Below are 27083 nucleotides of genomic sequence, written 5' to 3'. Positions count from 1 at the left end.
CACCTTCTATTACATGTTTTTATTTATTTAGCTTTTTAAGGTATACAAGACTCAAACCCAGACATTGAAAAAATGTAGAGTTTTGTTATTAAAAATGGCACATTTATTGCTACATTACTGTTATATACAGGACAGAATCTTAATACCTACTTTATATATATATATATATTTATTTTTTTTATAAAAACAAAAGACAGAAATAAGAGACTAAAAAGACACGCACACACACACGCGCGCGCACACACACACACACGCACACACACACACAAGGAGGCACTCTGAAGCCACAACAGCAGTATTCTGTATTGTTCATGTCCCCTATTCAAAGTGGTGCATTAGTATAGAAATGTTGGGCAGGACGTTTCGCTTCAGATACAACAGCACTTGTTATTAATGCTGCATTTTGAAAAGCCGGAACACTTCCCATAAAAATATAAACTGCCACATGCATGTTCATGCTTGACAAGACTTGGCAAACTCTGAAATTTAGTTTTGCATGAAACATTTATAGTGAGGGAACACAAAAAAAAAAAACTAATTAAAAAATGAGAGGAAAAAAATATTAGATGTCCCAAAATGCATCCCCTCTGCAAATAACTTTCTCCACCAGTCTGTAATGTTGCACTTGTGTAATTGAACCAATAAACAATTGGTGATAATGTTTTACAATTTTAAAATAAAATATTTATGCTTTTGGATTTCATGGAAGATGCAATGATGGATTTCTTTAAGGTAATGTTGGTAGCAAAAGTCAGACAGAACAAGCCTGTTTTTCATTTTATAGACTTTCTCCAATTATAAAATAAAACCTCCACCCAGAAGTTAATTTGTGTGCTCACTGCTAGAGGCCTACAATATGGCATATCTAAAGTGTTTATAAATTTGGCTGGTGATGAAAAATACTGCTAACAGTCTAGTGTTTAAATAATCTTCAAAATGGAAATCTTTCTCCCATAATTTTACATGCTTTCCAAATAATGAGTACTTGAAAACAGACACCAACAGAAATGAATGGGACAAGAAGAAAAAAAAAAGGTTACACAAGTAAACAAAATGTAAATCCAACCACAAGCATAAGATTACTGACAAATCACACATACCTAATCAGAAATGTATAACTTTATGGAACAGTTGATGCATTTTTTTTCTTGAAAAATGATATATCAGTCGAGTCGAGACTTTTCAGTCATACATTTACTTTGAGCACTTCAGAACATTTAAAGATAAATGAAGAATATTATTTCAGAAGAAAAATAAATTTAGGCACTAATAAGGCACCAAATATGACTGCCTTGAGAATGAGAAGGCCACATTTAAAATATTCAAAAAGGTCAATTATGCATCCCTCCCTCAGTAATCGATATGCGTTGCTATAATCTCTTTTTGAAAACGAATATCGATATTTAACATTGTCCACAATCAACAAGATTGTAGACATGTTATGAATTAACACTATTATCGTACACACATTAAACCATTCATGCCATCACACAAGATAAAAAAAAATTCTGTTTTTAATCAGAAATTGATAGATTATATACTGACAAATGAAATAATAATATAACTGAACTGGCAGGATTCTGACGTACAGCAAATAAGGAGTATAATCTATATTTGAGTGTACATTCAAAACCAGTTGCATAATGTGTTCAAAACTGAGATGAGAGCTGGGCAATGGGGTTGCTTTAGAACGGCTAGATTTCATTCCATAAAAACAAAAGTTCAGTATGAAGGAAATTGTAATTACAGACAGTGGCATAACTGCGTTTCCGGTCTTCCCTATTCAAAGGGAAGATTCATCAATCAGTAACAATATTTTGACAACAGGCTTACACGAACTCAAACATTAGAATCGGTTCAATCCTTTGCCTGTTTTTGAGACAGAGCTCAATGAAGCCTAAACACAGCAACGTGGAGAGTAAATGTTACACATACAGACGCTGTCTGTGGTCAGTGGAGCACAGGTGAACAGAATGGACAAGAAAATGGACAATATGCAAATAATCCAGGGCCATTCTGAAACGCGCTTGTTCAGTCATTTTACCATACCCTGCCCTGCTCTCTCACTTGAACAATATAGATTTCTACACTTCGAATGAATAGTGATTTTTTTTATTTATTTATAAATCTACAATGTATATACTAACAAAATATATATATTTATATATATATATATATATATATATATATGTTCTTACATTTTGCTCAAGTTGAAATAATATCCTTTGTGTGTGTGTGGGAGGACATAATGAGGTTTCAGAGTTTTGGCAACAACAGTCAACGAGAGCATGTACGCCCCTTTTCAGAAAATGCTCTGAACTGGTGTTTTATGAAGGACAAGAGAACAACGAGAGATGTGCTGGAGTATTTACTGTCTAGGAATCAGAGTATCCTTAGCTAGAACAGCAGACTTGGTTTGCTGACAACAGGATAGCCCTGAAATAATGTCGTAACTCTCACACTGCTGGGCATCAGGGCTTCAGTCTGGGCTTACACAGGAGACGAGATAACTAGAAACAAGCAGGAATGCTGAGGCTGGTGAATTTACTTTAGAAATGTACCAAATACTTCCAACTGGGGTCTTAAGTTAACACAGGCACCTTTGAGTGCTCTCATGAGCTTTGTGTTTGCTCTGGTTGGCAGAACCGTGACCAATCACAATCTGCCATTTAAAAAAAAAAATCTGAAGTGTCATTTAGAGAAAAAAAAAAGAGAAAAATCTCAGCTTTGATTGAAACCATTAGCTTCACAAGAAAAGGCGGATGACTTTAGCTGGTCTGTGAGCTTTCCACTCTTTAAATACAGACCTAGGGCATGGTGGGATATGCAGTCCCCAAAAAGCACCACAGGTTCTCCCCCACTTCACATGGGTTTGGTTACACAACACATGTAAGACTGTACCTTTAAGCAGGGAATGCCAAGCTACATAAAAACATTGCTCATTTACAAGCAACTCCCAAACAGATTTGTTCCACACAAGTAAGCGATTTGCTTCAGTGTCTCTTATAAAAATGTAACAATTATTTAGGCACAAATCCTTGATTAAATCTTGACATTTGTAAGTCCCTCCCCCCCCTCCCCTCATACTCAGCTGTGGGGTAAACTGTCCATGGTAGATATAACATATCTATCCCTGTGTTCCATCAGTATATGGAAGCAGAAAAAATATATATATAATAAAAAAAATAAGAGGAAAATAAAATACACAGTTCTTCACATTTACGCTGGTAATCACAATCAGGAGTGCAGCAAAATGGGTTGTCAGTTTGGCAGTACACTTGTGTTTCTGGACGTGTGAAGATGCACCTCTTACATTTCATGGATGATACACTTTCCAAGTCAACATGTGTGAAAACACACACACACACACACACACACACACACACACACACACACACACACATACTTTGAAGAGGATGAAGGAAGAGATAAAAAGGCCACTTCTTCCAGCCAAAGATCTGTAAAACAAGTCATTCACATAGGATTAGACAACTTTTTCAGTCAATTCAATTCCTGATAATTTCACAATAACAACAGTCACCAGGAAACGAAAACAGATGTATACTTCTGTTTATTGAATGTAAAGACTAGAGCTTCAACAACCAGTTAGTCTGTGCACAGCACAAGATACGGTCACTCATTGTGTTATTTCTGTTCCGAAAACACGCATCGGAGAGTACAGACCAAAGTCGTGTCCAAATTTGGCGTACTACACACTTACACTAGGCACTACTTACTCTACTGTCCAGTATATGAATTTTAGAAGGGTAGTATCGTCTCAAATGGAACACTAGGTTGTTGGGTTTTTTTTTTACTAACTATAAAATATATATAAGCTCATTATATAATAAATAAAATATATATTTTAATATACATTTTAAAATATATAAGCGTATAAGCCATCTCCCAGTTGATAGCACTTGACATGTGACGCCGCTAGTTTTTAGCAACGAAAATACATTTCTTCAGTTTACTGTTTGTGTCAATGTTAACTTTTATGCCCAACATGACCTGTCACCATCAGACGGAGCTGTAATCATCAAGTGTGCGACCCAAGTCCTCTAAGGCATGGGAGCACTTAATATTAAACGTCACGAAGAAGACTTTGCAAATGTGGCGCTTGTGTGGCACGGAAGCACGACAGTGATGCAGGAGTACAAGCTTTTATATCCAAAATGCTACACAGTGTGTAAGCGGTTGGGCAAACTGGTGCGCAATGCTAAAAAGGTTTAGTTTAATGTCATTATATGGTGTATTTGCACACGTGCAGTGTAAATTCTGTATGTGCGTGTGCGTGGGGTGGGTTCTAAGGTGCAGTCGGTTAATCGATTAATTCAGGAAAAAATATCGTCCAATTAATCGATTATGAAAATAATTGTTAGTTGCAGCTCTAGTAAAGACAATGTAGAACATGTAATACTACTGAAAAAACCTGTCCATTGATCAGTTTGAAGCTCTATAGACCTACCATCATATATGCCCGACAGAACTGTGTCCATCTCCTCCCAGAGCAGGGTGAGGTCCAGGCAACTGCATTGGAGAGTCACCCACCACACCAGAAACTTTTTCTTCCTCCCGCCGTTTCAGACATGCTGCCTTCGGGTTCAGATTACGCTCTGGAGGAAAAAAAAAGGAAGGTAGAGACAGAGGGCAAAAGGAAGAGAGACAGCAGAATATATATAAGAGCTTTGTTGTTAACTGTTATTATAACATTAGCCTACCACAAGAGCCCACAATATACAGATATGCACGCTAACCAAATGTTTTGACAAATCTTAAAGACTATGTATAAGCTTCCTTCCTTTGTTTTTTTGTTTTGTTTTATACACAAATCATGAACAGGGACACATCAATGATCAATCACACTGGATTCTCCAGTTTGCAATAACAAACTATAGCAATGAAATCACCAAGTCACCTTTGGTCAACTTTATAGGACGTGAACCTTATTTTTCTACAAATCTCTTACAAGAAAACACAATTTCATACACAGAAGTCTCCTAAGCAGCATACAGATGAGGAATGTGAGTAATGTTTTTATTTATTTGTTAAGCCCCCCCCAATAATCCCTCCACCATTTTTTGTCCCCAATGCTACCAACCAGCGAGGGTGAAGGCTAACACATGCCTCCTCTGATACATGCAAAGCCAGCCAATCACACTGTTTCGTGCTGCTGCTCATGCACATACATGAGCTCATGGATGCCCAAGATGGGCAAATCTGGAAGTCTTATCCCATCCAAATAGTACTTTAGAGATTAAAATATATACTAAGGATAACACACAGGACATGCATTTTGGAGTACGAAAAATTCCATAATGCCAAGCGAGTGATGTTTGGAAAAAAGACAGTAATCCTAAACACTTGAAGTGAACCAGCACTGACCCCGCACTTGCTGCTCCAGATTGAGGATGACGTTGACGGCCTGGTGAAGGATGAGCAGTTTGGTCTGCGGTTTGTCCGTGCTCAGGTGCAGTTGACACATGCGGCCCAGCTCTTTAAAAGCCTCGTTGATGTCTCGCACACGCAATCTTTCTCGTGCATTGTTGGCCACACGCCGCTCTTTTTCCCGTTCCAGCTTCACCTCGGCAGGCAAATCTTCATCATCCTCATCATCATCTTTACTATAATAGGAAGGAGGCAATGTTTAAAAAATATGTTCATGATAAATTTTTACCGCAGGTTAGACTTTAATTTAGTGATTTTCAGACGGACTTGCCTCTAAAGACATGGTTTTGATCAGAAGTGCTCTGTGTACATAAACCATTACTTAAATCAGAATGCAAATTATATATATATATTTTTAAATGATATCATCAGAAAAATGTCTAAATGTATATCGAGTATGCCACTCATGTTGCAAAAACCAATTTAAAAAAAGACAGGGGGAAAAAGGGAAAAAAAAAAAAAAAAAAAAAAAGGGTCTTGCGTGTCCACACTTTCACTGCGCGATGTAGCCGAGTAAAATGCAATGTGCAAGTTAAGCTGGTGTAGATGCCTAAAAATGCACGCCTGAAATTAAAAATGAGTGAAAAGGCAGCACCAGGAGACAGAATATAGACACCACCAGCCTCACAATCTAGGTTAAGATTTAACTGCTAGACGTGAGTCACTCACACTCGCATGGAGGTGGTTTGGCTTTGAAAAGATGGCTGGTGCTCAAAAGACGGCAATCTGAAAAGTATGTCGGAAATCCATTGCCATTAAAGACAGCCCGACAACTAACTTGTTTCACCATCTGAGCACTAACCACAGTGCAGGATAGGAAAAATATCAAAAGCTTCAGGAGTCATCTATCCACAACGCGCCTAAACCAGCCAAGGTACCAGCACAAAAACACACTCAGCAAACCAGTGGAATCATTCTGCAAAAAAGTGCCCAACAACAACAACAAGAAAAGCAACAGATGGTAAGACAAACGCACATTTTTGAAGGATGTAAAATATCATCTACTTATCGTTATCGCCAAACTCGCAGGAAAATATTGAGAACATTTTTTGTCAGTGTTACACACCCCTATTTACAACAATGATTCTGGCTTCAAGATGGCTACTACTACTACTATGCAATAAACTTTTGTCCATTTGAATTGATAACCAAACATAATAAAGCATATAAGCAAGTTTATTTCAAATTAGTTAACACCCTGATGTGGTTTGTGATAAGTAAGTGATGCTTTCCTTTGCATTAAACTTGTACTGGTAGCTGTAGATAGCCATGCAGCTCTAAAAGAAAAAAAAAATATATATATTATATTCTTTTAGAAAATTCTATATTATATATATATATATATATATATATATATATATATATATATATATATATATATATATATATATATATATTCACAAAAATCCTCTGCTCTCATGGATATCAAACAATTGCAAACATAAATAAAAAAAAATTTATATATCTTTGTTAAATATAGGTGTGCAACCATTATTGGCATGAATTCATATGAGAAAAATATATTTGAAGTATATTCCCACTGATATTTTACATTTTTTTAGTTCACCTGGGTGACTAGGGACAGGAAATTGTTCAACCATGACCCTGTTTCACAGGGGAATAAATATGAGGTAACGCATAATCCAAATTCCCTTAGTCATTCATAACAATGGGTAAGACCAAGGAATATAGTTGTGATGTGCAGCAAAGGGTTGTTGAACTTCACAAAATGGGAAGTGGCTATAAGAAAATAGCACAAGCATTGAAAATGCTTATTTCCACCATCAGGGCAATACTTAAGAAGTTCCAATCAACTGGAAATGTTATGAATCAACCTGGAATTGGACGTGTGTCTATACTGTCTCATTGCACTTTGAAGAGGTTGGTTCATGTGGCCAAAAAATCTCCAAGGATCACAGATGGAGAATTGCAGAAGTTAGGTGGGTCTTGGGGTCTCCAAAACTACAATCCGAAGTCACCTACATCACCACAAGTTGTTTGGAAGGGTTTCGAGAAGGGTTTGCCAAACACTACTGGAACTTCAAATGGGATCGGGTTCTATGTTTTGACTAAAAGGATGCCAATAATTGTTGAACACCTATATTTAACAAAGATACTTTTTTGGATAAACCCGTGTTGTGTTTGCAATTGTTTGAGATCCATGAGAGCATTTTTGTGAATTTCTTGAACATTAAAGACAATTTTCCATAGCTTTCTTTGCTCATATTTACCAAGGGTGCCAATATTAGTGGAGGGCACCGTGTGTGTGTGTGTGTGTGTGTGTGCGCGCGCGCGCGTATGCGCCAGTGAGAAAGCCTGGATTCCACTTCACGTAAATACTTCAAATGAATACTATTTAACACAAAATCAACATGTCTAGTTTTACAAATGCAAATAATTTAAATCAGTATAAATCATAAAATGTAATCATAAGACAGTTTGTACCAATTGCATAAAATATTCACCATAGGCGAACTGTCACATGTCTGAATGTTTTTACTATGAAGTGTGTATGCTCTATACATTAAAAAGATTTATAGCAAGAGATACAATTGGCTGTTTGATCTTGAGGCGTCTCAGCAGTGCATTCTACTGTGGGAGATAAACTTACTCTTCTCCCTGGTCTGAAACACTTGAATGGATCTGGAGGGAAAACGCCTCCTTTCTGAAAACAATGTGAGAGTTGGGGAGGGGAGGGAGAAGACCATGAGAGGGAGCAGTATGCCCGGGATAAGCCCAGACACTTTGAAAACAGACTCGGCCCTTTGTTCAAGAGCATGAACACATTAACACGCAAATACAGCATTACACACAGTTTGCTGGAGGTTTATGGTGTGATTTAAACAGTCACGTTTCCAGCCATGCAAGATGTGGAAGGCACACCCAATACTCAAGTGTCAAAAAAAATTAACATCACAAAGTAATCTCATACCTTGTTCTGTTGCGAGACACTTTGGGGTCCTTCTTTTCCTCTTCAGACTTATCTGCAATGGAGGAGTTCTCATCATCATCTTTGTCTTCCCTCTTAATATCGCTGCTGTTTGAGGAGTGCGTGGCTACGCCTCCTGGCAAACCTGCAGTCAGAAAGCCAGCATAAAAACAAACAAACCACAACCAAACATCTCTATTCACATATTCATTTGGTTAGATCTGGTTGCTACTGACTAGTGAAGCCCTCTGGTGCTCCTGCAGGCTGTGGGGTGCCTGAAGCGTGGGACGTTGGTAATAGGCTGCTGCTGCTGGGAGGGAGGCATGCAGGGTCATCATGGTGACTTCCACCCTGACAAACACAGGTCAACACAGAGAAAAGTTACCAAACACGTGCGTTTGTAAGTACATTTTAATGTACGGTCTAAGCTGAGTATCAAAGCATGATATTGTAACAAGTGTCCAGTATACAGAGTAATTTTTTATGCCATTTGCCATCTTCTTGCTCTGTGGCAAGGCCTATTTGGGAAAATAGCAATGCTGCCTAGCCAAATAGTTAACAGAGAGTAAAAAAAAAAAAACAATCAATCAATCAATAAATAAATAAAGATTCCACAAAATCCCCTGAGAACAGAGTTATTTCATGAACATTATTTAAATGGGTACAATAACATTTTAGCTATTTATTGGAGACATAGATCTTTCTATTATTTCTACCAACAACGTATAGTTTTATTAAAACTGTTACTGGAAACAAATTGATACTGTTAAGGTTTAGATTAAACCCAACTGACCAATCAAACAGGAGAACACCTGTTAAAACGTCAGTAATAAACAGTCTCATAATAATGGGTTGTAGTTTGGTAAAACAGTGCCCTGCAAATATATACAGTATCTCACAAAGGTGAGTCCACCCCTCACATTTTTGTAAATATTTCATGATATCTTTTCGTGTGACAACACTGAAGAAATGACACTTTGCTACAATGTAAAGTAGTGAGTGTACAGCTTGTGTAACAGTGTAAATTTGCTGTCCCCTCAAAATAACTCAACACACAGCCATTAATGTCTAAACCGCTGGCAACAAAAGTGAGTACACCCCTAAGTGAAAATGTCCAAATTGGGCCCAAACTGTCAATATTTTGTGTGGCCACCATTATTTTCAAATACTGCCTTAACCCTCTTGGGCATGGAGTTCACCAGAGCTTCACAGGTTGCCACTGGAGTCCTCTTCCACTCCTCCATGACGACATCACGGAGCTGGTGGATGTTAGAGACCTTGTGCTCCTCCACCTTCCGTTTGAGGATGCCCCACAGATGCTCAATAGGGTTTAGGTCAGGAGACATACTTGGCCAGTCCATCACCTTCACCCTCAGCTTCTTTAGCAAGGCAGTGGTCATCTTAGAGGTGTGTTTGGGGTCGTTATCATGCTGGAATGCTGCATACTTATCATGCTCTGCTTCAGTATGTCACAGTACATGTTGGCATTTATGGTTCCCTCAATAAATAGACGTATGAGTGCTGCCAGCATTGCTGTAGAGGTTGAAGGGATTGGGGGGGGGCGGGGTGTCAGCCTGTCAGTGCTCAGACCATACGCCGCACACTGCGTCAAATTGGTCTGCATGGCTGTCGTCCCAGAAGGAAGCCTCTTCTAAAGATGATGCACAAGAAATACTGCAAACAGTTTGCTGAAGACAAGCAGACTAAGGACATGGATTATGAGACCAAGATAAACTTATTTGGTTCAGATGGTGTCAAGCGTGTGTGGCGGCAACCAGGTGAGGAGTACAAAGACAAGTGTGTCTCGCCTACAGTCAAGCATGGTGGTGGGAGTGTCATGGTCTGGGGCTGCATGAGTGCTGCCGGCACTGGGGAGCTACAGTTCATTGAGGGAACCATGAATGCCAACATGTACTGTGCCATACTGAAGCAGAGCACGATCAGTATGCAGTATTCCAGCATAACGACCCCAAACACACCTCCAAGACGACCACTGCTTTGCTAAAGAAGCTGAGGGTGAAGGTGATGGACTGGCCAAGCATGTCTCCAGACCTAAACCCTATTGAGCATCTGTGGGGCATCCTCAAACGGAAGGTGGAGGAGCACAAGATCTCTAACGTTCACACAGCTCTGTGATGTCATCATGGAGGAGTGGAAGAGAACTCCAGTGGAACCTGTAAAGCTCTGGTGAACTCCATGCCCAAGAGGGTTAAGGCAGTGCTGGAAAATAATGGTGGCCACACAAAATGTTGACACTTTGGGCCCAATTTGGACATTTTCACTTAGGGGCATACTCACTTTTGTTGCCAGCGGTTTAGACATTAATGGCTGTGTGTTGAGTTATTTTGAGAGGACAGCAAATTTACACTGTTACACAAGCTGTACACTCACTACTTTTCATTGTAGCAAAGTGTCATTTCTTCAGTGTTGTCACATGAAAAGATATAATCAAATATTTACAAAAATGTGAGGGGTGTACTCACTTTTGTGAGATACTGTATATGTATTTATATATGTATGTGTGTGTATATATATATATATATATTATATTTGAAGTTTATGAGAATAATGTGGAAGTTACACCGCGGTAAAGTTGGTTTTATATTGGACATTCGCAGATTTGAGATTCGCTCTCTATTTCTCAATAAATAAACACACAAAAAGAACAAAATGAGTATTCAAAATCTATTCAGTTGTACTTCGTTTTATGTCCACTCCAGAGCAAGAAAATACACAGTCATTTTTGTGTGTTTATATCTTGAGAAATAGAAGAGAGAATCTCGAATGTGCTCCGAATGTCCAATCCAACTTCACCACAGTGGTCCACCATTAAACTAATCTAAGTTCACTGGCACAGACCTGTTTATACACTACATCACTTCAAACACATTCACGTCAAAATTGAATTCTTAAGACTTAATTCTCAAAATATTGCGACTTCATTCTCGTAATCTTTTTTTTTTTTTTTTTTTAAACCTGGCACTAAATTGCCATCGGATGGTTTGCACTGCACTATAAAAAAATTAAAATATATAAAATTATGGATCCCTAGGCTATTCTTCGCAACTTTAACCCCGGGGGTCCCTGGGCCCCACTTTAACAACCACTGTTCTAAACAATTTATCAATAGCCTCAGCTGTTAAAATATAAACAACAGCCAATGTTCTGCTCATCACTAAAATTAGCCAAGTTAGATAGCCACCTAGCTTTGTATGCAGGCTCTGTGGCTATAAAATTTTGGTTACCTTGTCATCCTGTACAAATTTGTATATCAGATGTGATGGATTCAAAGAAAACTTATTTTGTAACTCTACTGAATTAGCATGTAACTCTTGTAGTGTGTAAGGTGAATCTGTCCTTTAAAGGATGTTCTGACAAATCCTCTATTAAAGTTGATTTATAATTTATCAATGGGTTAATAATATTAATCCACTGGCGGCTTGGCGGTTAAGGCTCTAAGTTACTGATCGGAAGGTCGAGGGTTCAAGCCACAGCACTGCCAAGCTACCACTGTTGGGCCCTTGAGCAAGGCCCTTAACCCTCTCTGCTCCAGGGGCGCTGTATCATGGCTGACCCTGCGCTCTGATCCAAGCTTCCTGACATACGTATATGTGACCAATAAAGACTCATTATCATTGTACAATTGGAATCAGTCACTCAAGAAGTGTTAATTGTTTACGAATACTGTTTTAGAAGTAGTTATGCACAACTAAAACCAGATTGAATACAGTGTTGCTTTTCGATGTCACATCAGAGCAGTGCCAATGCCAGAATGACTACATGTTAATCCAGGTGACTGGTGCACTCACCATGGCAGGATGTCTGCTGCCCAGAGCCAGCCCAGCACCGGGGAAGCCCTGGCCAAGGCTTCCCAGGGCTCCATTATGAATAGACGCGGACACAGCACTCAGCAGACTGTGAACGTCTGAGTGGGCTCCACCAAGACTTGAGCCTGGGCCCTGCCCCACTGCATGACTGCGCAGTACATGGATGGCCTCCTCTAGATGGTCCTCCATTTTATTCTGCTGTTAAAGTAAAGCCAAAGATAAACACATTAAAAACATTAAACAAGTCAATTATACTATTTATTTATTTATTTTCTTTTACTGTTCACAGATATTTACTTAATGAATTTAATATATGGCTATTTTGTAAGGTTCAAGAAAGGTTCTTGATACTCACGAGTGCATGTAGTCCACCTTCATAGCTAGGCGAGAGGGCAGTTTGGCTAGCAGATCTTGGCCACTGAGAAGCACCTGCCCAATAGAGGGTCAACATGAAATCAAGCAAGGAATATCTAACAACTGCCTTGCAGTACCAAATCAGGAACAGCAGAGGGTGCTCCAAGGATATGTTTGAAGTGGGAAGCTCATTTACATTCTAGGCACACGCTCACAAACACCGCAGCAGCAAAGTGGTCTTCTAATATCTGCTTTTCCTCTAACCTCACTTTCCCATCGACATACTATATGTAGTAAAAGAAGGTAATTTGAAGTTTCATTTCAAGAAGTGACCAACACCAGACAGTCAGTGCAGGCAGAGTTTAGAAAAATGTTATATGTGACATACCTGCAATGCCCTGGGGCGAGCCAACTGGCGTGGAGGGTGTGGAGGGGAAATTGTTACTGTTGTGGTCTGAAGGGTAGATCTGTGACAAGTGAACATAGTGAGTGTCCCCAGTTATTTTCATTAAGCCACCACAAATATGATATAAAGGTGTATTGGTAAGTGGCTAGCATGAGCAATAGCATCTCCAGCAGTATGTAACACAATTAGTAATTATACTTTAAATACTCTAGCAGTCAAACCAGTAAAATCGTCAGATGTAAACACAGCCTGAGGGGCAGAAACTAATGAGTCCCCACTCACCGAGGCTAGGGCTTTTCCAATCTCATCACCTGAGCTGCCTGTAGCTGAACTTCTACTGACTGTATGAGAGAGAGAAAGAAAAAAAAAAATGGGGGGGGGGGGCATGTTTATAACCTTTAAAAAAAAAAACCACCTCCCTAACATGTATATGTCTAAATATGTATATTTAATATCTGTTTTTTTTAAAAAAAAATGCTAAACCCAATTTAATATGCCCCTGAATACAAAAATCGGATTTTCCAATGAATTAGTCGTAATGATAAAGATTGGCATTTAGTTCATTAACAGGGTTTAATTCACTTTTTTTAAAATAGAGAGACTTTATCTTGATAAAAATAATAATGGTTTTTTTTTTTTTAAATATATTTTTAAACATTACATGAGTTTAAATTGTGATTTCACTAAAAAGAAATTCAGTGGCTCTGGAGCAAACACATCCCATATGCAAATCATTACAGGAAGATGCAACACCCAGAAACTTTTAGCCACAGAACCTACCAACTTTGCTAATGCTAGATATGGTGGGGGGGGGGGGGGAAAGAAAAAAAGGTTGGTGTATTCGGACAACAAAAATATATTAACCATTTCTTCTTCTCATGTTCAGGAGAAGGCTACTGCTCACACCAAATCATTTAATGTCATCCTTCTTAATATACACACACTCAAAAAGTCATACCCATGACAGCTTCATACATCAAATAAGAATCTTTAAACAGGTCACAAAGGCATAGTAAAATTTGTGACTTAAACCCAAGACATATGAATGATTTCACACCCATAATGCTGTCTGCACCATTAACGGACGATGTGTGGTTGTATGTTCCCGAGCCTGAATGGAAGCCATTGACGTCAGCGCCGTGGAGAGGGTAGTTTTGTGGGGAGAGAGGCAGCGGCTGGCGCTTCTGAAACGACATGATCGCATGATATTTATTGCACGGGGTCCCTTAGTAGTAATGTATCAATAGTAATGGTGTTCTTAGTATTATCTGAATAATTCCTATGAAATTACTGCATTGGATGAAAGGTTGTTTTCCTGAAAACCAGTATAAATTGGAAATACTGTTGATGCTTATGATAACATATGACAAAATTATTGACTTCATTATCCAGATTCTCTTGGAAGATGCAAATGCTTATAAGAGCAGAACTTATTTAATTCTGCCAGCAATCACAGAGAACAAAAGCATGAAATAAAACTGCTTGCTTTAATGGCTCAGGCTGAGCAGGGTAATGGACCAGTGAGGGACTCACCATCCTGTCCTGTGGATTGATGGCAGTGAAGGAGCCTGGCTGGCTGATGTGGGGCGAGTTGCCCAGCATGGCCGAATAGCCTGACTGGCCCAGAGGCCCAGAAGACGCCCAGGGGTCAGAGGAAGGCTGCAGACCCTCTATTAGCAGGAGAATAAAAAAATATATATATTTATATTATTATTTTACTTTATACTATATTATATTATGAGACTAAATTAAATATAATTAATAAGCAATAGATAAACTCTTAAATATTTGTAAATATCCTCTTGAAAAATGGTACATATTAGAATTCCATGAACCCAGTCCATGTTGAAATTCACACACCTTGCATGTAGAAGGAGCCGGGGTACACAGGACCGGGTTTGGAGCCTGGATATCCAGCGCTGTCCCGAGGATACTCATCACCGGACGTGGAGGCATACACCTGGCCCAAAATAAAACCACATACTGAAGCAACAATACTGCATCTGCACTTAAGGGAACAATGAAATAACGACCTAAACAGCAATATGTGCACAGCTGTGCATGCTTCAGCTATTCAGTACTCGAGAGAACCGAAAAAGGGCCCAAAGAGTTTGTCAAGTGCTCTCACAACTATTTATTTTCTTTATTAATTTATATATTGGGCAAATGACGTGTGCAAGTGTTTCCACAGTGCTCCCTCAGATAAAGTGACAGGGACTCAGAACACAGCATGCTGGGAAAGGTGCCACAGCCATGTCGCGGCACAGTCTGTGCATCCTCTTGCTCTCTCCCATGAGCCAAAAGCAAGAGAGGGTGGGCGCGTACAAAAGGGCATCTCTAAAAGCCTCATCCAGATCAAGTCAAGCACCTTCGGGATTTATTCCTCTACAGGATCAAGCGACGCGTTCTCCGTGTCTACAGAACCCTTTTGAAGTGGCATTTTCCGCCCTTCAACTGACCAGACCAGAATAATTCGAAATAATGAATAAACGAATCATGAAATCAACATAGCAGAACCCAAAAACACTGGCAATTTGGGGATAAAGACATTTTCAGCTCAAGATGCTGATTTGTATTTCTTTAGTACACCACACGCAAATCACATGCTGTTATATAATGGGCACCTTATACTTTTACCATGTGTGATTTGTATGAAACTCTGTGCACATGCGAATACCGGGGGGAAAGTAGTTTGGAGCCCAGTGGAGAATTGACAAATCCAGCAAACTGATATTTCTCTTTTTCCTGTAATTTGATTTAACTGGGAGAAGTGGGAAGGGAACGGAGAGATGCACTTCTAATTACAGAGCCATCTGCCTGCTCCTGGAGCCTGTCCAACTCCACAGGCAGCTGGGCTGAAGAGAAGAGAAGAGAGGAGAGGAGAGGGAGGGAGGGAAGGAGGGAGAGAGAGAGGGAGGGAGGGAGGGAGGGAGAAGAGAGGAGTAAGGGGGGGAGGTGGTGAGAAGTGACAAGGGGAGAGGTCTTGCAGAAGGAGGGGGGGAAAGTGGAAAGAAATAGACTGGCTGGTCACATGGTAGCTAGAGATGAGAGCCTGCAAAGGCAAAATGAGATACAGCCTTTGCCACCCAAAAAACTCAAAAGAAAAGTGTCGTTAGAAACAATGTTTATGTTTGATACATAGCATGAATCAAACTAATTAAGCCTTTGATTTTACTGCAATCCAAATTGAAAAAACAAACAAACAAAAAAAACCCTATGCCATATAAGACAAAGAACAATGCATTAAAATGTCAAGCCTTCAAATATAAAGCCAAAAAGAGCCACACATTGTACTAAGAGCCTTAGAAAAGTCAGCGCAGGCTTTAAGGTAGTAAAGGAGAGTGGCCCATGTTGTTGGAGGAGTGGGTGTTGGGCAACAGGAAGTTACCTAGCAGACCGAGCCTTACCACTGCAGCACAGAACAGGAGTGCTACAAAAAAAGGCGGGGGTGCAACCCAGGATCATCAGCAGCTATTAATCTGAGCAAAGACAGGTTAGTGAGACAAAGAGGGAGAAGAAAATGAAAGGAACAAATAAATGGGGCACAGAAGGGGGACTCAGTTCTGGTACCAGCATGAAGCAGTAAGGACATTGTTGTGTGGTCAGGCACTAGTCGATAGGAGGCTAGTGTAAGGGGTGGGGGAGGGGTGCGTTATGTGCGTCTGGAGGGCACGTGGTAAGCTCATTTGGCTTCGGACCAAGACAAAACAACCACTCTTTGAATGGACCGCAAGCCTAACATTATTAGCAAACATTATCAAAGCCTTAAAACTTATAAAATTCTGGCCATCAGTTAAGCTGTATCCAGAGAATCTTTCGCCAAATACCTTTTCAGAAGTTTAATCATCAGACGTTCCAGCGTTTCCTGTTTGTGCAACATGTCCAAAACTGTTGGATGTGCATTTCTATAGCAATGACTTGTTTAAATATGTTTCTTCACAACATGGACGTTTTCCACCCCGAGTGTGCCAGCAGTCTCTGGCAAAAGTCTTATTTACTAATCTTGGCCAACATATACATCAAAGCAGACGAGTGCTGGGAATCCTAGAAGGTTTTGGACTTAATAATATCAATACTGCGCTCATTCCCCAGTCACCTGGACCTGGTGTTTTTTTTTTCCCCTCAGCATTTCCCAAATTAGTTGAAGCATGTTCACAGCTTACGGAGCACAGCTGTGTGACGGCCCTGCTATTTTTTGCACATATTCATGTATCCAGACTCCACAAAGACAAGAGAGCTGTAGCCATACAACACTGCAGAGCAATTTTTTTACAGTGGTCTCAAGTCTTTGTTACAGTGCAAGCGCATGACTCCTGTCACAAAACTACTGATGCTGAACTTGCTTACTGAGACCTGGAGGGGGAAGGGGAATCAGGAGGTAGCTCACATGCCTGTACTTACAGAAGATGGCAGTCCTGGTGGCTTCCTAATCTTTTTCGGTTGGGTCTCTGAAAAGAGAAGAAAGGTCACAGAACTGTCAGCAGAATTCGCTCACAGAGCTACATGTTTTCAGAGTGCACAGTTTTGCTACATTAATATTTCTCTTACCAATGTTTCCATCTGGTGGGCGTCTCCGGGGGTTGTTGGAGAAGGTTGGGTAAAACTGAGAACCAGACTTCAGGCCTGAGGGAGACATGGCATCAGCATTGGCCATCACAATGTCTGAAGGCAGGAACCCTTGCTACACAGACAGAACAGAGCAGACCACAGAGAAATATTTACTCTACTCTTTATCAACCACGTAAAAGCAAAGTTCAGATCAGAGAGTGTCAAGGTGGGTTTTTCCAGAATAGCACCACTCCCCCCTTTCATCTTACCTGGGCACCAAATGAAGGATAAGGTCCCCTTTCATTCTTTCCTGTATGCAAAAAAATAAGTACTTTGTCAGTGACCATGCAATACATTGACTAAAACACACAGAGTTAATAGTTTTTCATTATACTATGGCATTACATGTTATGACAAGTTAGTAAATGAAGTAAACCCCTTAATACTGATTTTTTCTTTTTTTTTAAAAAGAACAGCAAAAAAAAATCCAATGCCAGTGGATGAAAGTTATGAGTCAGACCCTCCCCCGAAAGTAGGAGCCTTGCTCAGCTACAAAGAGGCACTGTTGGTCAAAACTCAAGGGAGAATTTCAGCCTCGGCAGCCTCAGCATCACACAGACAGACACATATTTAGAGAGACAGAGACACAAAGACGCTCAGAAGAAAAAAGTAAAACCCACCGCCAATCCCAGAGCTGAGGAATGGTGAAGAAAGCCCATCATGCTCACTGTAGTGTGAGCCCTCACTGTAACTCTTAAAAAATAATAATAATAATAATAATAATTAATTACAAACTATTTCCAGAAAGAAATAATAAAATAATAATAATAATAATAATAACAACAACAACAGCAGCAGCAATCTATTATATCCCGCCATTTCGCAACAACCCCGTCTCTTGCATACCCGTCCATGATTGAACGAAGGGCTGCCCTGCTCCCCAGCAGCCCAGGGACTGGAACCGCTGCGTTCATCCAATCCTGCAATACACAAGATGCCAGGAAAGTTAGTGACAGACGGCAAAGAGAAGCTCAACAGATTCAAGTAGGGGGAAAAAAAAACATTCAGTTCCTTCTGTGCTTATTCACATGGGCTTCTTTTGACATTTGGTTTGTGAATCTCTGATTACAGAAGCTGCAGCCTCAAAGGCTAAAGTTATGGGGATCTCATCCTGGGGCGTCAAACAGCCCTAATAGGCTAGCCCATGTCATTCAGCAAGGATTAATATCCAGGACTATGAAGAGAGCGTCCGTTCATTAGGAGCTCATTAGAATGAAATTATGTAAAATGGAAAAGGAAAAACAACAGATCAAAGACATTCAATGGAAAGAATAGAAAAGACATTTCTGTGCATGGCACACAGCTATGCAGTCGTTTTTTGGGGTAACTGCAACCCGTTTCGTATATAAGAAGAGATATACAGCATCTGTTTTCAAAACCACTCTGAAAGAATTTATGAAAGCATACAGAGCCTAATTTTCATCTAACCCTCTCCTTTCTCTCCCTGTTTTATGCCTTAATGCTCGCCAAGCTCTCGGGAGACACACAGCTTAATTGCATGCTGATTTGCATAATTGTGCATATTAATGCAGTCGCTTTATGAATATTCATATTCCCCTTTTGAGGGAAGAGGGGGCTTCGGCGATCGCAGCGGCTGAAGGCTGATCATGAGTGATGAAGCTAACAAAGCAGTGCAAATAGCGACATCCACGCTGACAGACGTGATCTATGAAGCCTACGCAGGCGGCATGGCAAATGAAGTGGGCACCGACTGGCCGTGTGAAAGAATACGGTGTATAAAATAGTTTAAGGTGGGAACATGAAAGCAGGGAAAGTCATTCAGAGGGAGTACGAGGTGCTACACGTAGGGTGATCATTGCAGGGACTTGATTTAGGCTTTCACTTGCATCTATGACAGATCCTTGACAGCTCTATAGACCTCCAATGAAGTTTAAAAACCTGTGTCGGTACAATACACTTCACGATGCTTGCGGTTTTCACACTCATGCAATGCAGGCTTTAAATGAATGAAATTAAATGAAGTGCAGTCTTTTTCAGTTCCAGTTTCAATAAGCAGTAAATAGGTTCACATCCTTCCTGGTAATCTTAATAGATTTGGTAACAGCTTGAGGAGGGAGTTTTAGAATCAGAGAAACACTCAAAACACCTCTGCTAACAGTGAAGACCAAAATATTATACCTAAGCAATCAGGATACATTAAATCCCAGATTTAGAGGCAGAGGCTTACAAACAGAAATCACACTCTAAATCCAAAACCATGCAAGCAGAACAGTAGAAGCTTTGATTTAAGGTGAGTGTGTGTTAGGCTGTAAAGGTGCGAGCAAGAGGGAAATGGGCGGTGTCCTGTCTTAACACTGTGCATACTGGGTGACGAGACAGGCAGCTGTGGAGGTGAGCGAGACGACGGCCACTGGAGTCCACTTGGCCAGAGTTCTCCCGCATACACGGGTGTCCAGATACACACCAGCAAAGTGAGAGAGTGGTGAGAGGGTGCAGCAGGGCTTTAATGCAGTTAGCACCCTTCTGAGCACTTTTGTCTTAAGAAACAGACACAGCATGGATGGCCTTTGCCTTTTCATTCAGGGTGAAATTCTTGCAGTTTAATTTTTTTATATACTTTTTAACTCGAAAGCTCTATTGATCATTTTTACAGACACATGTTATATCCTCTTCTGTAGAGCTCAATGAATTAAACTGAGATCCGCTACCACCCACTCAAGGCTAGTAAACGTCTCATCAAAAGTGGGCTGATCTAGGATCAGATATCCACTTGGACATAAAAACACAAAACTGACTCTTGTCAAGCCTGGACATATTCATGCAGCTACGTTATTTCAACAGGCGACTGACCAGATCATGAATTAGAGGGTTTGTTTTCTAATTGTTAGATAAGTGCTGTGTAAATTTGAGAAAGACGTCAGCGATCTTTCTCAGCGTGTACTTTGCGATCTTCATGCTGGGCTGCCGTGGAGCTCTTGAGATGGTAGGGGGGCATGGATGAAGCTTTGTTTCAGTGCAGAGTCGTTTCCTGCAAGTCGGCAGGGGGAGAAAGTGTTCTGTTGTTCGGGGGGGAGGAGTGTTTTATGCTGTGGGGTGGGGGAATCGTTTAGAGACCTCCATTTAACCCTTTGTTCTCAGATTGTTCCCATTCAGGGAGATGTTTGGTGTGTCGATGGGGAGAAAAGAACACAGGCCTGAGAAAAAAAACTGAGAGAAATGCACCAAGCTTTTAACAAAGCTGTAAACGGGCTGAATCACATGATACAGTGCTGGTGTCAAGAGTTAGCACAGAAAGTGGAGAGTAAAGTTGGCCAAACAAACAAAAATCAAGCAATCCATAACTTGATCTTTTAACGTTAAGTTATTTAAGAGACCAGCAGGTCAATACATTAACTGATATGTGATGTAGTAACAATATCACAGAAAATTATTATATTCATACTGGTAATAAAAGAAACTTACCCGAGCCACCAAACTGACTGCTGGCAAGCGTGGTTGGTCGAGTCTTCCCGTTGGCCACAGGGGGCGCAAACATCTAGAGCAAAGGAAGGACACAGAAAAACAAAACAAAAAAACATTACAGCATGCAGTAAGGCATGTAGTAGTACATATCTTCATCAGAAATAAAGAAAGACCGTCTTATCAAAACATCACATATATTAAACACAAAGTTATAGTTAAGTTCCTTCAGTTATAATCATGTTTTCTAAGCTATACTGTCACAACGTTAAATACATTAATGCAATCACAGCCTCGCAGCCACCATGTCTATGATGACAACTTCGTTGATAAAAAATATTTCACAAGATAACTGCTTAACTTTAAGCGTTTAAACACCTTTTTCCTTTTACACACATCATATACACGCATACATGACTATTACCACATCATTAGATTAATATTACAATCAGCACAGGAATGGCAATTTTACACCTTTAATACACCAGATAAAACCTTTGGTGAAATTTATTTATTTATTTTAAAGGGTAACTTCTACACCAGCACTCCAAATAGACTTCAGCTTAGATGGACAGGTATTCATTTCATAGCCTTTGCTCTTGTCTGGATCATAGACATAGCACCCTGGAGCAAATCAATTAAATCAAAGTTTCTGGAAACACCAACATGGTGACCTATCCGTGGCATGCTTGAACTTTTTTCTTCCTACTGTGGAAAAAATTGCTTGAGCCCTACACAGCACGGAGAATAAAGAGCTTTCACGGTCCACATTCTTTAAGCTTTTCTACACCGTTTAGGGGCAATACTTTATTTTGACATCATATAAATATGACAGGAACTGAGCTGATCAAAAGGGACAGCCCCAAATGTAATTAATGCCATGTCAGAATGATTAAGGCTAGAAACTTTTATAACATACTGTTTGGATATTGCACATAACTGCTTTTATATTCTTAATAAAAAGTGAGTGGGATGTGTTTTTTGGGTTTTTTTGTTTTTGTTTTTTACATATCCCCATACCTGCAATATTAAGGAAAGTTATAATATTACTAGTAAAAAATAAATAAATAAAAACAATAAAATAGAACTACAAACCCATCCTGGCTTTTGTACAAATAGAGCCTACAGCAAACCGAATGAAAGATCCCAAAAGAACCTAATTTATGTAGACTATAAATCTTAATCAAAATTACTAGAATAAAACAGAATGTTTGTAAAGAAAACATATGGCATATTCTGATAGTACCAGAAAGTTAAAGAAATAAGGAGCAGACAATCTAAATTAAAATGCAAAAAAGATGAATGAAATTGTTATAGCAGCTAGCTTTTTTAAACAGTCTCCATACTGACATGGCGACCAACCATCACTTTATTCTAGCGAAGTATAAAATGTTTAAGCTGCATAAGTTGTCACACAAAAAAGTGAGGTGATAGACTTAACAACCAGAGCGAAATCATTAAAATGACAAACCGTTGTTTGCTGATTGAGTACAATGTAAGCATAACACAACAGTGTTCACCAAATTCTTGTGATGACACACAAATATCTCTTATGGCTAGAGGCAAAGTTGACAGTGAATGTTTGCACATTATGCTGCAATGTCTTCGGGTACCTGAACCCAGAAGGTACACTCTGTACAACAAAAGCATGTGCCGAGATGATTGTAGTCATGGACTCAGAAGTAAAATGAAAGGAACCATCGCAATGTGACAGTTATTTCCTCGCTACACACACGACATGGAGGAGTCACTCGCGAGACAAGCTTTTCAAACTCTAAAATATGGCTCACATTCACACAATCGCTGCACATTTCAACAAAAGATCACAAGCAAGTAATGAACTTCTCAAGTGTTACCTCAACCAAACTAAACTCCACGCCGCCTCAACCCCCAATCCCCTCGTGGCCCCACCCCCACACACATATTCACCCGTTCTTTTTCTTACCGCACTAAAATCCAAGAGGTCGCTGAGTTCCTTATCTGTTTCGACCGCCATTCTGTGGCCCTGCTGATCGTTCATGCCCCGCTGTCTTTAAAGAGCCCTGCAAGAGAAAGTTTTAACTGACGTGAGCGAAACGAAAATGAAAACTCATGCTATTGGTTTGCTTCTGCAATGCAAACACGTCAACTGGGAACATCTAGCAAAGCGTCTTAGACCAAAGCAATAAATTAGAAGGACAATCATAATTATTGACAGATGAAATTAATGCACACAAGTCAAACTAAGAAGTCCAGAACAGTCTTGCCCCACCCTGATGCAATCTCAATTTCAGGATGACAACTCCGGCCTTGCCTTGAAAGAAAGTCTAAGCTGATGTGAAAGAATCTGCCCAGGGTCAACATGAACTCGTGTGCTATAGCAAAGCGATATTCCGATTAAATATTCGACCACGTAATCGATCAATCATGTATGTGTCAAGCAACGAGCAATCAAGTCATAATCTCACACACCAACAGAAGTCTTTCAACTGACCACTTAAGTTTCAGTGTTTTCCACACTCTGGTATTTCCTCAGTGTTCAAGTGAGGCCTTCTGCAACCCCTCTGTGTCAACTTTCACACAAAACGGACATGTCTTTGTGTAGGAATTAAGTACTGGTCCAACACACAAACGGTTCTCGTTTTGTTTTTCATTGGATTTATGAAACAGCGCTGGACACAACCAAGGACTGACAATTAACAGAATGAAAGAAAAGCCAAAAAGATGTACAATATTCCTCCTGACAGTCAGGCACGAGGATATGAGGAGGAAGACTCCATCAATTTGAGATCAAGTTCTTCTCATCATCCTTTATTCACACGTTAGCGACTCAAAACCAAAAACAAACATATAAAACTGCACTACTTGGCATGGTACTATGCGACCATTTCTGCTGTACTACTCAGTACAATAGCAGGCTATGCAACCTGTTGTGGTGCACTATGTTGACATACTGCTTAGTGCTTCAGCAGTGTGCTAGTTTGACACGACCTATTATTTAGTAGGAGATTTGGGACACAGCTCAAACACGTAATAGCAAGGACATTCGCAAAACAGGCAGAAGAAATGAAGAAAACAACAACAACAACAACAACAACCGGCTCATTAAACCGTTGCCTCATCCAAGAGGTATTTCTTAATGTGGTGATATTTTTAACTAGTAATATTTCCCGTACTATAATAAAGCAAATATTTACAAACAGGAATAAACTTATTCTACCATTCCCAACAGCAAAGAGGACATCAAGTTGTGTTGTTATTGGGTTGTGTTTTTTTTTTTTTTTTTTTTTGCTGGACATCATATGCTACATCCTGGACATAACCAAAACTGAGAAATGACCAACAGTCACAGTCAATGGTTCATTTCTTAAAAGTATTTTATTTATAAACACGGACTGAGTGGGGGGAAAATAACCCAAGCAGACTATTCTTTATGAAGAAAAAAAATCATATGAGAGTTTTTTTTTTAAAAAAAAAGCCAAAATAACTGGAGGAAAGATGTCAACTTTTACTGGGAGAAACGTCTGGGAGTGAGACAGTGGGGCTGGTGGTTAAATTACTCGGGCTGTATAGTGGGGGTGGGGGGACATGAGGAATTTCCTGCCAAACGTGCAACTACAGCCCGAGTAATTTCACCACCGCTGTTTGAGAGAGAGAGAGAGAGAGAGAGAGAGTCTCTATCCGTAAGCGTTCAGCCCAATTGAACTTGGTTTACTCGACAAATTAAGCATGTTGAAAACGCTAACAAATGATTTGCATGGACAGCCCCAGTTCAGCAAGTCGGATACTAGTCAAACAAAGTTGACTCCTAAATCATTATACTGATTAAAAAATTTAAAATAATAAAAAATTAAAAAATAAAAAACACCCATAAGAGTTGCAGTAGATTTGATCGGAGGTCATATTATTTATCAGACAAAACTTCATCTCTCCTTTCCAGAGGTGCTCCTTTCACCCCGTATTCCTCAGACCCATTACAGAGGAAATGGAAGTTCAACACAACAATAAGTGACTTCATGACTAACACACACACACACACACACACACACACACATACAGCCTACTTACACTGGACTGTTCGACAAAAGAAACGAAAGATTTAGCCGCAAAGAGTAAAATGCAGGATGTTACCTCTCTTGATGAGATGCTTCACATCCAGCGGTTATAAAGAAAGGCTGAGTCTCATAGGAGGAAAAAAAACAAAACAAAACTTGGGCACGATTTGAACCTCGGCGCATGAAAAGCGTTGGATCACCATAAAACGTCTCCTATTTGCACTTCATCCTTCTGTAAAGCAATCCGCGTTGTAAATACAAAGTATACAAAGTACCCGGTCAATATCCAAACAACCGCTCTCTGCCTGCCACACGACTTCCCTTTTTTTGTTGCTACAACTGAGATGGATTCATTCTTCTAGTAGACATCTTAAAGCTCCTCCATCCACATTGTCAGCAGCAACAACGTATTCCTCCGCATGGAAAAGAGGGGGCCTCAGCGCCAGCGGTGTCCAGTTTCAAAATGCCCAGAGGAGAAAACAGTTGTGCCGCCTCGTTCGAAGAAGTGAGAAAGACATATAGCAGGCAGGAGGCGCGAAATAAGGATTTAAGATGCGTCCTGCAAGAGACACTGTGCAGTTAGTGTAAAGTAGAAGAATTACCACTGCGAACTATATGTTTTGGCGGACGTATATGGTAGGATAATAAGCTGTGATACTACAGGAGCAGCACGCGATGGAGAGATAAACCCGCAAATGAGTAGCCAATGAGAGAACAAAGGGACGTAATGGACGGCAAAGACATCCAATAAAAAGTGTTTGTTCAGTCAAGCCCCGCCCGTTTTCGTGACGCCCGCGGTGTGCTCCAGTGAGGCTGTGTGAAGGGGCTTGAGATATGGTTTTGTTTCTCTGGTTAACGTTGCCTCCTGCGCTGAAATTTCAGTACGGGTTAAAACCTTCTTAAAAACAAGACCAGCAGTTCAATGCTTTTCCTTTTAGAACGTTTAGTAATGATACAAAATCTAATCCTTTTGCACTTGTTAAATTAGACGTTTGGATAAAACTTTGTCTGTTGGATGTGGATAAATTCTGAGACTATAAACAGAGAATTGCACTGTCTACTAACACAATACTAGTGCATTAAGCGCAGTGTTAGTGGACTGTAGAAGGGTGTCCTGTTTAGAGGATTTACACAACACGAACGTATTTGCATTATTACTGTTTTCTCACGACTGTTTATTTCGCAGTTAAATGTGAACACGGCCAGTGAAGTGGCCTCTTCTCCCTCCCTGCGTGATTCATAAAGCTTCCTAGGGTTTGCAGAGGGAATGGGAGGGGGGAAGAGAGGAGTCTGGGATCGTCACACAGAGTGGGGGAGGGGAGGACTGGCCACAGAAACCGGAGAGGCTCCGTCCCAAACCGCGCACTACCCTACTAAATAGTACGCAGCCTGAGGTAACGTCTGGTAGTCTGTACTTTTGCCACGATATTTAGTATAGTAGTATCCGGTTTGGGACGGCGCATGAGAGTGGCCTCAGATAAGGAACTGGGTAACTACAGTTTATGTAACGCTCATGATGATTTCCAAAGAATCCCATTCAGGAGAACAATTATCAGAGTGTAATTTTTTTTTAAATCAATATTAAGAAATGAAATGTAAATTTTACACTTAGCAGGTTTAATATATTGGTCCAAGATAAATAAAAATAACTATACACTCTCATAAATTCAGTAAAATCAGGCATTTGTTGCTAGATTGGTATCGTTAAAGGTATCATCTTTTGTACCTTTTATTATTTATGTTTTACCTGGGAAAGTGCAGGTGGTGTACCTATTAATTAGTTTTAGAGTAATGCTTTAAAATCACCTCAGTGGTCCTTAAGGTCCAATTATGTGCCGTTATTAATTTAGTTTTTTAAATATATAAAGATGCATAGCAAAGGTACAAAAGAAGAAACCCTTCATAGGACCACCATAGCGACTAAGAGAAGTACAGTTTGTTACCTTTATTTCTGGGAGTGTGCAGTCATTACCTATATGTAATGAATTTATAATGAAGTCAAATTTAATTGTGGTGATGGTGGTCACTGGGGAAGAGTGAAACTAAGAAATTGGTAA

General features: G+C 39.9%; 1 protein-coding gene across 5 annotated transcripts; it reads right to left on the bottom strand.

Moving 5' to 3' along the window:
* Nucleotides 1–25795, bottom strand: tcf3b (transcription factor 3b). 5 transcript variants are annotated; one of them, XM_053634648.1, is made up of 21 exons: nucleotides 25103–25794; nucleotides 22938–23034; nucleotides 20996–21068; nucleotides 18419–18492; nucleotides 18193–18265; nucleotides 17782–17822; nucleotides 17513–17645; nucleotides 17366–17412; nucleotides 14825–14924; nucleotides 14498–14634; nucleotides 14022–14148; nucleotides 13247–13305; nucleotides 12947–13025; nucleotides 12560–12633; nucleotides 12187–12399; nucleotides 8614–8728; nucleotides 8381–8522; nucleotides 8060–8113; nucleotides 5386–5624; nucleotides 4469–4616; nucleotides 1–3458 (listed from the first exon to the last, which is right to left on the bottom strand). In XM_053634648.1, the coding sequence occupies exons 2-20, from the start codon at nucleotides 23010–23012 to the stop codon at nucleotides 4471–4473; spliced, it is 2001 nt and encodes a 666-aa protein (XP_053490623.1). In that variant the 5' UTR covers nucleotides 23013–23034; nucleotides 25103–25794; the 3' UTR covers nucleotides 1–3458; nucleotides 4469–4470. The 5 variants fall into 5 exon arrangements, with proteins under 5 accessions (XP_053490623.1, XP_053490622.1, XP_053490626.1 ...); XM_053634647.1 differs by having other exon boundaries at nucleotides 12187–12402; nucleotides 25103–25791; XM_053634651.1 differs by lacking the exon at nucleotides 8060–8113 and having other exon boundaries at nucleotides 25103–25795.
* Between the last annotated feature and the right edge of the window lie 1288 nt (nucleotides 25796–27083).

The sequence above is a fragment of the Ictalurus furcatus genome, chromosome 10 (assembly GCF_023375685.1).
Source record: "Ictalurus furcatus strain D&B chromosome 10, Billie_1.0, whole genome shotgun sequence".
Taxonomy (NCBI): Eukaryota; Metazoa; Chordata; class Actinopteri; order Siluriformes; family Ictaluridae; genus Ictalurus; species Ictalurus furcatus.
Note: the sequence above shows the minus strand (reverse complement) of the source record. Positions and strands in the feature narration are given on the sequence as shown.

Excerpts from the sequence above, each read along its gene's own strand:
- tcf3b (XM_053634647.1), bottom strand. The coding sequence starts at position 23,012 with ATGAACGATCAGCAGGGCCACAGAATGGCGGTCGAAACAGATAAGGAA. Across the intron at positions 18,266-18,418 it reads CTTCGTTCAATCATGGACGG|AGTTACAGTGAGGGCTCACA; the intron begins GTATGCAAGAGA and ends TTATTTTTTAAG. Across the intron at positions 12,403-12,559 it reads AAGGTGGACTACATGCACTC|CAGAATAAAATGGAGGACCA; the intron begins GTGAGTATCAAG and ends TTACTTTAACAG.